At 40.6% G+C, this 14,982-nt stretch overlaps 1 protein-coding gene across 7 annotated transcripts in view; it reads right to left on the bottom strand.

Annotated features, from left to right (window-relative positions):
• The window catches only part of TXK (TXK tyrosine kinase), a 66,501-nt gene that overhangs the window by 42,102 nt on the left and 9,417 nt on the right, over positions 1 to 14,982 (bottom strand). For all 7 annotated transcript variants that reach the window (XR_006281097.1, XR_006281095.1, XR_006281096.1 and 4 more), the window contains exons 2-7: positions 10,701 to 10,758; positions 10,364 to 10,469; positions 8,670 to 8,881; positions 5,020 to 5,085; positions 3,647 to 3,701; positions 750 to 829 (exon numbers count right to left, since the gene is read on the bottom strand). Coding sequence is in view for 4 of the 7 variants with exons in the window: in XM_043513892.1 (XP_043369827.1) it covers positions 750 to 829; positions 3,647 to 3,701; positions 5,020 to 5,085; positions 8,670 to 8,881; positions 10,364 to 10,469; positions 10,701 to 10,758 (577 nt within the window). In the remaining 3 variants the exon portion in view is untranslated. The remainder of the gene's footprint in view (positions 1 to 749; positions 830 to 3,646; positions 3,702 to 5,019; positions 5,086 to 8,669; positions 8,882 to 10,363; positions 10,470 to 10,700; positions 10,759 to 14,982) is intronic.

The raw sequence follows: 14,982 nt of genomic DNA, 5'->3' as shown, positions 1-14,982 counted from the left end.
CACTAGGGAGCAGCTATGAGGGGAATCTGTCTAAAGAGACAAGATGGCATGGTTGAGGGGATGGGTAAGAGAGGCAGCATGGGTAGGGGGTGAAGGAGAGATTTGGGGTGAGGGAGGGAATGAGGCAAGTCTGGGGAAAGGAGCGATTGGGAGGTTCTTGGAGAGGAGAGGCTTGTGGGAGAGGGAGGAGGCTATGGAGGTGTTTGTGGGTAGCAGGAGAGGCTGGGGGGGTTCCCATGAAGGGGAAGGAGGAGTGTTTGGAGATTTAGCAGGAGGTCAGTACGCTGGCTGAAGACTGCTACAGCATTGCATGGGAGCCACCCAGTCAAGGACTGCATGGTAGGAAGAGAGGCAAGAGGATGCTACAGTAAGTCTTGTTTGCTTATTGTTTTAATTGGATGGATGAAAGGGACTTATGCTAGAACCTTTTGGGTTTCAGGAAAATGCAGGTGATCTTGTCGTGCTGCATGGGAACGTTTGAGTCTGCTGTCCCCACCCCCCAACTTTTGGGGCAAAATTACTCCATTGAGCATTAGTACTGGTATGTACCTTTTAATTAACTGTAAGGATAGTAATTTGCAACAAGGTTTTCAGTATTCCATATACACAGTATGGACAATGCTGTACAATATTGTACTGTACATGTATATTGTGCAGCAAGCAAGCCACTTTTCACAGAGAATTGTCATTAAGATATGTTTTCATCTGTTTATTTAAATTCTTAACCATTCAGAGCAGCAATCACTTACCCGCTGTATTGTGAATACACAGACATTGTGAGGGCTCCCTTTTGACTTGAATCTCTGACCATAAATGCCCCTTCTTTGGACTGAAAAGCAATTCAGATTTAGTTTATCCTTTCTTTTGTGTTTGACAGAAAATTCACGTGATAAGACATTCAGCTGATTACAAAATACTGTTCAATGTTTTATAAAGGAACCAAAGAAAGCTAAAGGTCAGGAGGTCAGAGTAGATGATGTGGTGGTTCTTTGTGACCTGTAACTGTATGACTAAAAGAACAGTAACTTCTAAAATAAGGTAATGTACTTAACAGTTGTAGTGTATTGTACAATGCAGGTGATATCTCTGTATCAGCAGGAAGCTAAGTACTTTTCTAAGAACACATTAGAGTAAATATGAATATATAAATGCCCCCCTCCCCGCTCTCCTGCTGGTAATAGCTCATCTTAACTCTGGTTACAGTGTGTATGGTAACACCCATTGTTTCATGTTCTGTATGTATATAAATCTCCCCACTGTATTTTCCACTGAATCCATCCGATGAAGTGAGCTGTAGCTCACGAAAGCATATGTTCAAATAAATTTGTTAGTCTCTAAGGTGCCACAAGTCCTCCTTTTCTTTTTGCGAATACAGACTAACACGGCTGCTACTCTGAAACCTATTTCCCCATGGTATTTCTCCCTCCCACCCCCCCACCCCCCACTGTTCCTCTGATATTCTTGTTAACTGCTGGAATTAGCCTACCTTGCTTGTCACCATGTAAGGTTTTCCTCCTTTCCCCCCCCTGCTGCTGGTGATGGCTTATCTTAAGTGATCACTCTCCTTACAGTGTGTATGATAAACCCATTGTTTCATGTTCTCTGTGTGTGTATATAAATCTCTCCTCTGTTTTTTCCACCAAATGCATCCGATGAAGTGAGCTGTAGCTCACGAAAGCTTATGCTCAAATAAATTTGTTAGTCTCTAAGGTGCCACACGTACTCCTTTTCTTTTTGCGAATACAGACTAACACGGCTGCTACTCTGAAACCTATCACTGTTAGGTGATTCCAAGGATATTACTTAACCCAAGAGAAGCATTGGTGCCTCTTGACTGTTGGATACTGATGTTCAAACTGTTCAAACTTTACTAGCATCGTTTATGATATTAGAACACAAGACTTATATAGTAACATAATACTCTAATGATCTCTACCTAACCTAATTTCTACAGCCATAGAGCTATTTCCTATTTCTAGTTATTGGGGTCTTCTTCCTATATGGAACTATTTCATTGTTTTATATCTTTGAACTAAGTATACAAGCCTAGTGATATTGTATGTTATGTTTGTAACAGTGTCTGGAGACTACTTGTGCTGTACTGTACATTTTCTTATACACTCAGTACACCAGATGAATGGCACAACGCCATGGATATAATTCACTGTTATTCATTAAAATACAGGTGACTATCAGTGGTAAGTTGAAGATAACTCATATTTAACATCTTAAATATATCAAACATTTACATTTAACCCAGTCCACTGTTTCTGTGAATGTTTATACTTCACTATGCTGTAATGCGATACAGACCCTTGAAACAATTAAAGAATAAAGAGCTAAAACTTTATGGCTATTTGGCATCTGTGGAAGGCTCAAAATATAGTGGAACCGCTGTGGTGCTTCGTGCTTCTGTTCAGGGGACCAGGAGGAGAAAGGCCATAAACTCTGGCAGCTCTCTTCATATTAACATGGAAGCGGAATTGTGAGTGGGACATCTCCATGGTAGAACTCTGGCTAGCTGAATTGTGACCTATGTAAATCCTGTAGTCACAACCCTGTATAGCAGGTTGCAGTAAGCTTTAGCTGTACAGTGTAGCTTAAGTGCTGTAGTCATAGCCATGCCATTGGCTGGAGGAGCAGAGTTAAATATTTGACTTGGTTAACACAAAACTAAAGATAGGACATACAAATCTATAAATATTTGAAGGGTGATAATGCCATGGTGACTAGGAATCATTTAGAGTGATTCTTGGGATTATAACTAATAGTAATGGAATGAAATTGAGAAATGGAAATGGAAAAATTAGACTGAATATCAGAAAAGTTCTCAGAGTTAAATATATTTGAATACTCTCCCATGGGAAGTGCTGGAAGCTCCATGTTTGGAGCACTGAAAACTAGACCATACAAATCACTAGAAAATATACTGTAAAGCAGGGTGGTAGACTGGATTATATAAGAGCTGTTCTTTTTTCCTCTTTAACACCTATAATTCTATATATTTCTGTGCACTCCCTCTGGCTGAGCTGTATTTTATCCAATCCCTGTGTTGGCCCCGGAGCAAAACTCTGTTATTGTCTCTAAAATAGTAATAATTTGAAGTCATAGATACAGTTGTATTTTATATTGACATGCACTTTTCTTCCCAAGGGTTCCACATTGCTTCACACAAAATATATAAAATAGCACCAATAAAACACAATTGCCTATGGGCAGGACTTAGTGGGACATAACATGCTGCATGACAATAAGAGGAGTAGAAATTTTTGTTAAGGACACTGGGGCAAACCTCTATGTTAACTAAGACCGTGTGAGATTTTTAATGTTCATACAGAGCAGACAGATTTCAGTTTTTAAAGTCTCACTCAAAAGACACGCACAGTAAACTGCATAGAACTCAGTTTATCTAATATGGAAGTTAGAAACCTAAACAACAAGTTCTACGGAGTCTAAGTATTCCACACCTGATGTTTAGACCATCAAGACATCCCTTCATTTTAAAGTACTCTTATCTTATTGTACAGTTAGCTCTGGATTTGATTGCTGAACTCTTCATGATGCGTCTTGTAATACTGACAGAATAATTTAGATTGTGGGTAACTTTACAAACAATGAAAGTTTATTTATAAACCAACTGAATTACCTCCTGCCTTAGTAGAAGTTCTGCCTGATTTCTGGTTATGTTTTTACAGTACCACCTACAATAAATGACCAAGAAAAGACAGCTAAATTATGTTCTGATTTCAAGCTGTTTTAATAAAAATACTTATTGACTCTATTGTAAAGAGCAACACTTCTTAACCATTATAATATTCCCAAACCAAAAAAGTAGTTAATATAAAGCTATGGTTGTAAACAAACAGCTATTAATTTTAAACCACTTTATAAGACCATTTCAGTTATAATAATAACACAAACAAAAACAAGATATTTGTGAATGAGAAAATTCAGAGCTAAGGTTAAAAAACAATGTTGAAAAGTGAAAATGTTAAAGTCATAGTTTAAAAAATCAAAATGTCAGAAAGTCTGGAAATACTTAAAGTTCCACTACCAGTTTTAACTCTGCCCCTTACTATCACTTAGCTCACCCTAACTAGTGAAAGAACCCCATTAGCTTCCTCATAAAATAAGTGTTTCCTGTTTCATAGTTATATTTTTAAAATGTGCCCATCCAGCATTCTGGGTTTCACTCTCTAATTATTTTAAAAATTCCTACACAGTAACAATGTGAAGTGTGATGGTTTCTTGCCCATGCCATAAGAGTTGTTAGAGGGTCTAGTCTTCTACCTTTGATAAATTGGTGGGTTTACATTCCAATGTGTAGAATTTTTGCTCATATAGTGTCTCATAATTGAATATGTGATGGGATTGTGGTTGGGGAAAGAGGGCAACTTTACTGATGTCAAGTCTAGCCTGATGATTTTCAATATTTTTTCCCATTTGTTGTATTTAAAGTTGAGACTAAGTAAAATCCTGGATATAAACACCCACAAGTTTGGGAAATTTTGCATTTACACTTGGTGTCTCAGGCCCATCTCTGGCTAGAATATTTGAGAATTTTACTCTTCCTCATCAGTCAATGAACCTTAAATATATTGAAGTGAGTACTGGATATTCATTGAAATGTACAAAACAAGAAAAGATCAGAGTATAATAGTATCTGGCTGTGAATGCTCGCAAATAGGAAACATCCAGATTGTGACATCTTGACTTATGCAAACAGATGCAGTTATACTATTTATTGTTTATGAGCTACCAGTGTTTATGACATTCTAGTCTCATAGCAAACAGCCATTGATTTGAATGGAGAAGAATCATGAAAACTGGAAGACAAATGGTGAATTCATTTTTAGGATGATGATTTATAAGAAAAAATAAGGGTCTTAGTCCTGCAGTCGTTATTCAGGCAAACTCCTGTTGACTTCTAGTAAGGACTGAAAGATCAGGACCTAAAAATGTACAATCCTAACCAATTCTCAGGGAGGAGGCACAATAATCATTTTCAAGTGTACTTACTCATATGCTTCTAAAGTATTTCGCTCGTTCTCAGTTACATAATTGCTGGGAATTAGGCCTTCATTGCTAAAATAAATACAAATGGAAGATATAACACAATGTAAAGTATTACTGGGATTAAAATGTGAATATTCCTTTAATTTAAGAAGAGAACAACTAACGCTTTGGCCAAGTATCGAGTATGAGTTATGTTTCTGTGAATTCAGACAGTCATTGAAGGAAGACCCCAAGATTCTTCTTATCAATCTGGTGATTTTTCAAAGGGCAGATGATGGGCAAATACTGTCTGTCTGAATTGTTCAGTATGGGACTATTCTCTGGAAAACCAGGAAATGGGTGAATTTGTGTTGCCAGCTCTGCATAAGACCCACCAGGTGGCACTGAAGCCTAGATTCTACCTTTGAACGCATATGCATGGCCAGTGCACACATTAGAAAGTAGAATCTGGCTCAAATCCTAGATTGAGTTGAATGTGTATATATCTATATATCTATATATCTATATCTATATCTATATCTATATATATAAAACCTACATTTTACATAATTGCCAATTATTTTAAATCCCACCTTCAAAAAGAACCAGTGCGTTCAAGGTTATTATGTATGTCAGCGAGCTTGTCACTGTACAGTTCATGGAGGAAGACATGGTCCCTGCTCCAGTGGGTTTACAAACTAATTTGGACATACATTATGGTTCAGATGCACAGTACACCAGATAACTGTCTAATCTCTGAACAAGGCAAATTCTTTTATATGTATCTGGTGGAGTATCACTGGGTGGAAGAAGTGTTGTTAGGGGGCTTATTCCTTCACCCACTTACTTCCCTGGTCCTTCTCGTATGAACAGAGAGCAACAATACCCGAAGTCCAAAGGTACAAACAATTCAATGTTTATTGGGGTGAACCTCCAGCAAGCATGATTCCACTTTCCTTCCTTAGTGTCCCCCTTCCCAATTCTGACACCACATAGCCTTACACCTGTGTCCCTGTTCCCATTCCTGCCCTTAGCCAAACATGATTCCAATTTCCCCACCCCCATTCCCTGTTCCCATTTCCCCCTTTAGCAAAACATGATTTCAATTTCCCCACTCCCTGTTCCCATTTCCCCCACCCACATTTCCTGATTGACTGCAGACTATATAGTAAAACTTGAGTTCTACTTTGCTATACCTTAACTAATCATTTTACTGAAATTTAACTAACCAATCCTAACATATTGTAACATGATTATGTAACCAATTATATCCCACCACCTTAATTAGTTTACACCCAGCAAAATTAATTATACAGCAGACAGGAACAATCACAGAACCAGACAGAGATTATACAGACATACAATAGCAAAGTGGGAACTATAATGACAAAACAATACAGAAGTGAGGATTTCACATCCCAGCTGTTGATAAGTGAGTTCTTGCCAATCAGGATGCTATCAAACTAAGCTTCCTTTTACATCCTCTAGCCACTTCCCTTTCTCTAAAAAAAAAAAGGAGTACTTGTGGCACCTTAGAGTCTAACAAGTTTGTTAGTCTCTAAGGTGCCACAAGTACTCCTTTTCTTTTTGCGAATACAGACTAACACGGCTGCTACTCTGAAACCTTCCCTTTCTCTGGAGGTGATAGGCATTATAGGACAGGATTGTATTCCTAACAGCCCAATAGCACCTTATTTCAATGTGGCTAGTTTGGAATGTGAGGAGGTGACCGGTCGCTTCCCAGCTTATGGCTGCCTCTATTGCTTAGCCAAAGGCCTTAGCCTAAGAACAGGGCTTCAGACTGTCACAGTAAGAGAAGGACCTTACACTGGCAGACAGTGATTTTGATTCTTTCTTTTATACCTCTATAACTAGCCTAGTGATTAGAATACACCTAAATTCTTTGAGTATAGGCCTTTACAGACAGGCCTGAATAATTATATCCTAACAAATGTGTTTAAAGGTGGGATTTGAATTAGGAGGGGATGGTTATTTGACACATTAAAAAAAAGCAGCTATTCCAAACATAAGGGAAGGAGGTGTGGATGAAGACATTAAGCTGAGAGAAGGGGGACACAATGAAAGCATTACTGTGGGAAGAGGACCATAAGTGAAGTTCAGATCCAAACTTTTTTTAAAGTTCAGGGGTATTTAGATCTAGGATTTTGGTTCAGGCAGACCTAACTCCAAAAACAATATTTTACTGAATTACATACCTTTTCTACAATTCTGCTCTCAGCCACAATGATGCAACCCTAGTAACTTCAATATAAGATATCACTGTATGAAACTAGATGGGAAGATAGGCAAAAGTGTGACTGAGAGCAGAAATTGGCTTAATTGCAGTACATCTATCTAGCTCAGAGGTGGGTAAACTATGGCCCACGGGACTGTCCTGCCTGGCCCCTGAACGCCTGGCCCGGGAGGCTGTCCCCCCTCCACCATAGCTACGCCGTTGTGCGGTGCAATGGTCTGTGCTGCGTGGCGCGGCTGCCTATCCTCATGCAGCCACGCTGCCAGCCACCGGTGCTCCAGGCAGTGCAGTAAGGGGGCAGGGAGTAGGGGTGGGGTTGGACAGAGGGCAGGAGAGTTCGGGGGGTGTCAGAGGCATGGATAGGGGTCAGTGTGGTCAGAGGGTGGGGAATGGGGGTTAAATGGGGGGCAGGGGTTCTGGGGGCACAGTCAGGAAGGAGAGGAGGGATTGGATGGAGCAGCGGGGGGCAGTCAGGGGACAGGGAGCAGGGGGGGTGGATGGGACAGGCGTTCCAGGGGGGTGGCAGTCAGGAAGGAGAGGGAGGTTGAATGGGATGGTGGGGGGCAGTTAGAGGCAGGGGGCAGTTAGGGGCGAGGGGTTCAGGAGCGGTCAGGAAGAAGGGATGGTTGGATGGAGCAGGAGTCCCAGGGGGGCAGTCAGGAAGGGGGGGGTTGGATGGGTGGCAGGGGGTCCTGGGGCTATCAGGAGACCGAGAGCAGGGGGGGTGGATGGGGCAGGGGTCCCTGGGGGCGGTCAGGGAACAGGGGGTTGGATGGGGCAGGAGTCCTGGGGGGCTGTCAGGTGGCAAGAAGCAGGGGGGTCGGATAGGGAGCAGGGGCCGGTCATGCCTGGCTGTTTGGGGAGGCACAGCTTCCCCTAACCAACCCTCCATACAATTTCAGAAACCTGATGCGGCCCTCAGGCCAAAAAGTTTGCCCGCCCCGATCTAGCTACTTATATGATTGTAGTTGCTATTTTATCTGAATGCCATTTCATGACACTCACATAACCTTTCTTCTGATTCACTGTATTGTAAAATACTTTACAAATTAAGTATGAAGCACCAGATTTTCAAAACAGCTCAGCACCCAACAGGTCCTAAATGAAGTGGCCAGGTTTCCAGAACTACTCAGCTCCCAGCAACTCACTCTCTTCTCAAATTCCCAAATACTGCTCTTGTTTAGCCTGGTGTGTGTCTATCTAGATTCTAGATTCCCATTATTCTCAATGGGAGATGCTGGGTGCTGAATGTTTTTCAAATCTGGCTGCTTCATATAGATGCCTAACTGGGAGCTGAACACTTTAAAATCTGGCCCTAAAATATATTTATGCCTCTAATTTTTGTTTTTTTGTTTTTTGGGGTTTTTTTTTTAGGAAGATAAATAGAAACAAATGGGTCCAAACATGCCTTCTCTCTTACCCGTACTGGTCTCTTGCCTTCCACCAGTGGGGGTCATATTTATCAAGGATAATGTATTCTTCTGATTTCCTGAGTGTTAAGTCACAGGGTCCTTTGGCAAAAAAATCATAGAGTGCAATGACTCTGATTTTCTCTTCACACTCTCTAGGGATCTGTGGGGGTAACGCTGGTGGTGGCTTCCTTTTTGATTGCTGAACAAATTGCCTGTCATGCTGTTGAGAGAAAAAAGTATCATAATTGGTTTACATTTCGTTCCCTGCTTATTATTAGTATTATTATTAGTAGTAGTATTTTATTTTATTTTATTTTTATGTTGTCTCTGTTCCTGAAAGAAACTGATCACAATTCCTTCCCTCCCTTGGCCTTATCATCCGGTCAGTTGCACTTGCAGGAATGCAACAGAGTACTGTTGATTGCGCTTGGTTAACTGTTACTCAAGCCAAAGTTACGCTGACAAATAAATAAATAACATGCATGTAATATGATTGTAGCCAAAGTAGAGCATTTCCCCCACCAAAGTGCTTGCAGTTACATTAATGCAGGATGAATTCTGGGACAGCTCCTCAGCTGATGTAAATCAGAATAGCTCCATTGAAGTCAATTGAGTTACATCAGCTAGGTTTGGAGAACACTGCATACGTGCTTAACATATCAGCAGGAATATAAACATTTTGTTTTGCATGAACATAGGGCCTGGTGTTGCGCTCAGTTAGTTGTTGTAAAGTTGGGAGGAACTCATCGAAGTCAGTAGAGTTAGGCCAAATGAAAGTAAGACCATACTCAGGTCTTTCGTAAAAATACATAACGATGTGAATCTTCTAAATCTTTGCACTCTTATTAAAATACTCTTTACAATATTTATATGAAGTATGTATTGCTGCAACTTTAAAGATTTGGCAGGGAGTTAGTTACACTAGTGCAGTGGTTCTCAAACTTTTTTTTCACGGACCTCTTGAAGGTGATCTCAGTGGAGGGTCTCAGTGGACCACTTAATGATCTTTCCAAATGTTATTTGTACCGTTAGCTAACTATTGTAAAGCACTTTGGATAAAAGCGCTATATAAAAAAAACCAAAATAATAATAAACTTTTTTTGTTCTACAAATAAAAGCACACAACTCATATTTTAATATCAGTAGTCTTACCTTTCTATTGCAATGGATGTGCCCTCTCTCCCCCGCCATGGCAGCCCCTGAGCTGGGGCTGGGAAGGAGGGGGGGTCTCTCCCCCACCACATCAGCCACACAGCTGAGGCTGGGAAGGAGGGCCGTCTCTTCCCAGCAGCTGGAACCCTGGAGCTGAGGAAAGTCGCCTCTTTCTCTGGCCGATGCAGCCCTGCACGTCCCAAATTCCCCCCACCCCTTCTATTCACCCCACTGTCCCCTCTCCCCTACTCCCTATTTCCTCCAAGGCCACCACCTCACCTTACATGTGTGTCTTCTCCAGGGTCCAGGCACCTACTAATTTGGTGGGTGGCCCTTCATTTTCTTGTGTGCGGCCACCCAGGCATGCACCTTAGAAGGAACAATCCACGGACCACCTGAATGCAGTTCATGGACCATTGGTGGTCCACGGATCACAGTTTGAGAACCTCTGCACTAGTGCCTGCTCTGGCATATATTCAGTGTCTGGGCTTGGATATGTCACTTAACCTCTTTGTACTTCAGTTTCCTGAATCTGTATGATTTTACTTACTCTGTGCTTTTGGGTAGACACATAGGAGAGCTGTTGTGACATTGAGTATCCAGCCTCCATCATCAAGTCTCCATCATTGTCCAGGCTCAATTTTGTTCCCACTGCTCTAATTTTGGAGAATAAAAACAGTGCTTGTGAGAATATATACAATATATACATATACACACCAAACAGATTAGCTGTGGGAGAGGGAAAAGGTCTGTAAATGTTTACAAATTTCAGCAGATTTACTGAAAACTGAGGGGTTTTAGAAGCTTTTATATGTGACTAGTTTGAAAGCAAATGACTTATTTGATTAGCTTAATTACTGGCATATTGAAGCTAAAATTTGAGTTACCTTTTCTGCACTGAACAGCAGCAGCAGCAGCAGCAAAAAGCAGACTGGATGGTGTGATCTGAAAAGAAGAACATTTCTGTATTTTTAGTACTGTTTTTGGTTTACTGCACTGAAGTGTGTAATAGGTTCTCTGCCATGGACTTGCTGTGAGACTCTGGGCTAGTCACTTTGGACCAGATTGTTGGTACTCATGGGAATAGTCCAACTGAAACCAGTGGAACTACTTAAGTGAATGCTCGCCAGCGTAAGGAAGGACTCCACAGTCGAACCCCTAACCTGTCTCTGCCTCAGTTTCCTCATCTGTTAAAGTTGAAGTTATCAATGCTTTCCCATTTCTGTAAAGCACTTTGAGATCCACAGATGAAAAACACTATACGGGTGCTAAGTATTATTCCTATTTACAGATGGATAAATTATTAACCACAGTGAGCAGTACAATAATAAAATACTGATTAGGATATTTTTTCTTAATGAATACCAGAAGAGCCTCTGATGTTACAAATGTCCTCTTGTGAGGTGTGAAAAATCTGAAGAACCAACCTGGCATCCCGACACATTTTTTATGTTGAGCTCTCTATTCATGTTTTGCCTGTAATACACTCTTGCTTGTAGTGTAGTCACTGTTCTTGGCTAGGATTTAAGAGAAACCCTGTGTGGTGATACTAGATTGTTTTAATCAGTGTGGAAGCTAGATATCCAAGGAGTGCTACAGGTTCCTTCTGTATGCAATAACCTTTATATCCTTCACAATTGAGTCCTGTCTCTTCTCTTCCACAGTGGACACCACATTCTTGTCATTAGAAGATGCTCTAAAGATACATATTAGGTAGTGTCCTTCCCTCAGGACTGAGTATTTTTCCAAGTTTATCTTTCATGCATGTTCTTTTCAAAGTCACACTAATGTGTTCAGTTTTTTTATTCCCTCTTCACCATTTTTGGTTTGTTTATATCCCCTATCTGGGATGATGACCCAATTTCATTTAATTTACATGTGAGGGATTTGGATGAAATATTTCAGTTTAAGTAATAAGAAAATCCATTCTCTATGTAGTCTAAGTCTAGGTAAGAGAGGAAGTATAGTATAATGGTTAGCACATAGGCCTCTGAGTTAGAGCTCTTGAGTGTTAGTCCTAGCTCTACCACGTTCTCACTGTGTGAGCATAGCAAGTTACTTATAAGTTAACCTCTCTCTGCTTCCTTTTTTCCATCTGTAAAATGGAAATAGGACATTTAAGAATTAAGTAATGTTTGTGAAAGAGCTTTGGCATCTTTTGCTATATAATCTCAGTGCAAATCATTATTATTAGTCTTTCAGGTGTAGAAGCCTTACAAAACAAGAGCTCAAATCTGATCTCAAGAGAGTTAGTCATGCATTCCTATCTATCTTGTATCACAGCTACTGTCTTTATGTAATTCCTCTTATGCTGCTTGCAAATGAACAAGTGGAGAGAAGACACCTAATGGGGTCAGGTGCAGCAAGACAATTGACCTTTACTCTGACCTAATTTCTGGATGGATGACACCTGGGGTGGGAAAGGGGCTTTAGCCAGGTTTCTTGGTTGGAGGTTGCATGACCTTTAAGCAGCTGAAAGAGAGGGGAAAGTTAGGCAGCTGAGATGTTCCCATAACCACTAGGTTGTGGGTGGGTTAGGCAGCTGTTTTAGAACTGGAGGAGCTGCTTGAGTTGGAGTCATTTATTAAAAATCTGTGTAGCGTAGCATTCAAAAGGTTAAGTGGCCTTATTATACCTGGTGAAACTTGAATTATTTGACCAATAAAGAAAGATACAGTATTTAACAAATCTCACCCTATAAAAAGGGAAAGAGAATGGCAAAGTTCAGGGAGATAAGATCAAAATTAGTTCTTAGTCAGAAGAGGAAGAAACCTGTGGCTTATGCTTGCTTTGAAAAGTTACTAGTGAAGCTTGTGGGGGCACTTTGCCATTGACCATGACATCCTGTGAAGAGCCTACAGTGTGAAACTTTGACAAGCCCATTTTAATCACAAGATATCATGAACCGCTTGATAAATGTTTCCAGTGACGGCTATGGAAAATATGAGGATTGGAAATGCCCAAGCCAGCTGACGTTAACAATCTTTTTTTAAAGATACCAGACTAAAAAAGGTATGTGCAGTGTGATCAGTTTGCTGCATTACTTTCCATTGTACATGAAGCTATCACCTTGCCATATAAAACTGTTACTGTTTAGCTTTTCCAGAAGGTGCTTTCTCCTACTGGTGTTTGCTGTAATTTCTAGTTCACTTACTGTATTTTCCAGACACAGAGCTATAAACAAGAAAAAAGAAAAGTGTTTGCAACTTTCAGTATCTTAATATCACTGGTCTATGTTTACCTGCAAAAGGAGAAATTCAGAGGTAAAGTCTGAAATAGTACTGAATTAATTACTGGAATGGCATTAGATGGCAGTGTGGAATTGCAGGTGCTGACTTTTGAATGAGGTGATCTGACATTTGGCCATTAGCAATCTCATGGTATTTTTCATTAGAGGAAGGAGGTCTAAATTCCAACTCAGGTAACTACATACTACTTACCAAAGCTATCCAAGGTGTTTCAGCTGGGGGCAGTGTTTGCCCCGACTTAGATAATGTATTGCAACCATGCACTGTTAAAGAGCTTCTGCATTCCACCACAAAGGTGTCTACATTTCAGTGATGGTCACGTTTCAGAGTAGCAGCCGTGTTAGTCTGTATTTGCAAAAAGAAAAGGAGTACTTGTGGCACCTTAGAGACTAACAAATTTATTAGAGCATAAGCTTTCGTGAGCTACAGCTCACTTCATCGGATGCATTTGGTGGAAAAAAAAAAGTGATGGTCACGTAATCCCTGTATATCTTGCCTTAGTGCTGTGAGGCTCAATGAATATTTATGTACTTGCTGGAGATATTTAGATCAGGTGCTGTAGAACTTCAAGTATTATTAAAACAACATTCTTAAGTACACTGAAAATCTGACTATAACCACCAATGCAAAGGAATTCAGAGTTCAGGCTGGTTTGAATAAAGGTGGAATGTCAACCCAGGAATTTTCTGCCTTCACTGAATTTCAAACTCTTTCTGTAAAGTATAGGCACTTTCCACACTTGAATCTACTTTGCTAGGTTAAAAGAAACCAGCAGTAAATGAAAAGTCTGTAATACATTTTACATATATCCTAACCATATTTACCAGCTAGTTTCTTATAGTGCCTAAGGAATCATAACAAACTTTGAGCTGAATCAGTAATTAGGGTGTTTCATGGTATGCAGTGTAGGTCCCTGTTCTGCACTCTTTACTTGAGCAAAACTTTCACTGAGTTCAGTGTTTTGACTGAAAAAGAGTGCAGAACATGACCCATAATCCAGTAACTGTGACCTAGAAGATTACCATCTCTTGCAGAAAAGAGTGTGAGAGACCCTGAGAGGCAGGGTGGCTCTGTGTGGTTTGCTGCCCTTCTTTCTTCTTCCTACCCTACCATGTTCTCCTCTGGTTCTGTGGAGTTCACAGGGTGTGAGGTCCTAGGAAAGGGACATCCCCAGCTTTGTAGAGGCAAATTTGTTTGCATGCATAGTTCCTGATTTGGCTGTCTCTCTCTCCCTTGCAGCGCAGCCTCTGAAGGAGTTGTTTTGTCCTTACATTGATTCCCACTTTGGCTGCTCAGTAGCAGCTGTAGAGAGACTGAATGGGAGTCAAAGCTGTGAAATGTATTATTGAAACACCATATTTCTGTGTGGAAATCTAACAAATCAGCTGGGGACAGCATCATGAAATAAGAAGTACTGTGAGAGCTCTTCAGAGACTACTGAGAATTGCAGGTTTTAGGACTTGATTCCATGGGACTAGTTAAATTTGGAAACTTTGATTTAAAACATTGGAATGCTGTTGGGATATCCCAGCTGAAGGCCTATTCAGGTGGTCTGTAGGATGACACATCTTGCGAAGTTACTGGTGAGCCTGCTATTTACACAGTACATGTGACACTTTCTCATTCTGACGTCCTTGATTAGAGAATTTGCCGTTCACAGACCACTAAAGTGACAGAATAACTCATAGTGACTCTGCAGCCTCTATCAGGAAGAGAAGATGACCCATACCTGTATATCTAAAGTACCCACCACAAATGTCAAATTGGTTGGCTCTCCATGTGAATAACTCGATTAGACTTGCTCACATCATAATCTTGTACTAGCAAGACAGGAAGTTATATACACACAGAGCCGACTCCAAGTATTGTAGCAACGATTAATAAAGTGGTACAGGAAGCCTGCACTTCCTGACAGAAGCAC

This window comes from Dermochelys coriacea, chromosome 4 (assembly GCF_009764565.3).
Source record: "Dermochelys coriacea isolate rDerCor1 chromosome 4, rDerCor1.pri.v4, whole genome shotgun sequence".
Classification (NCBI taxonomy): Eukaryota; Metazoa; Chordata; order Testudines; family Dermochelyidae; genus Dermochelys; species Dermochelys coriacea.
Note: the sequence above shows the minus strand (reverse complement) of the source record. Positions and strands in the feature narration are given on the sequence as shown.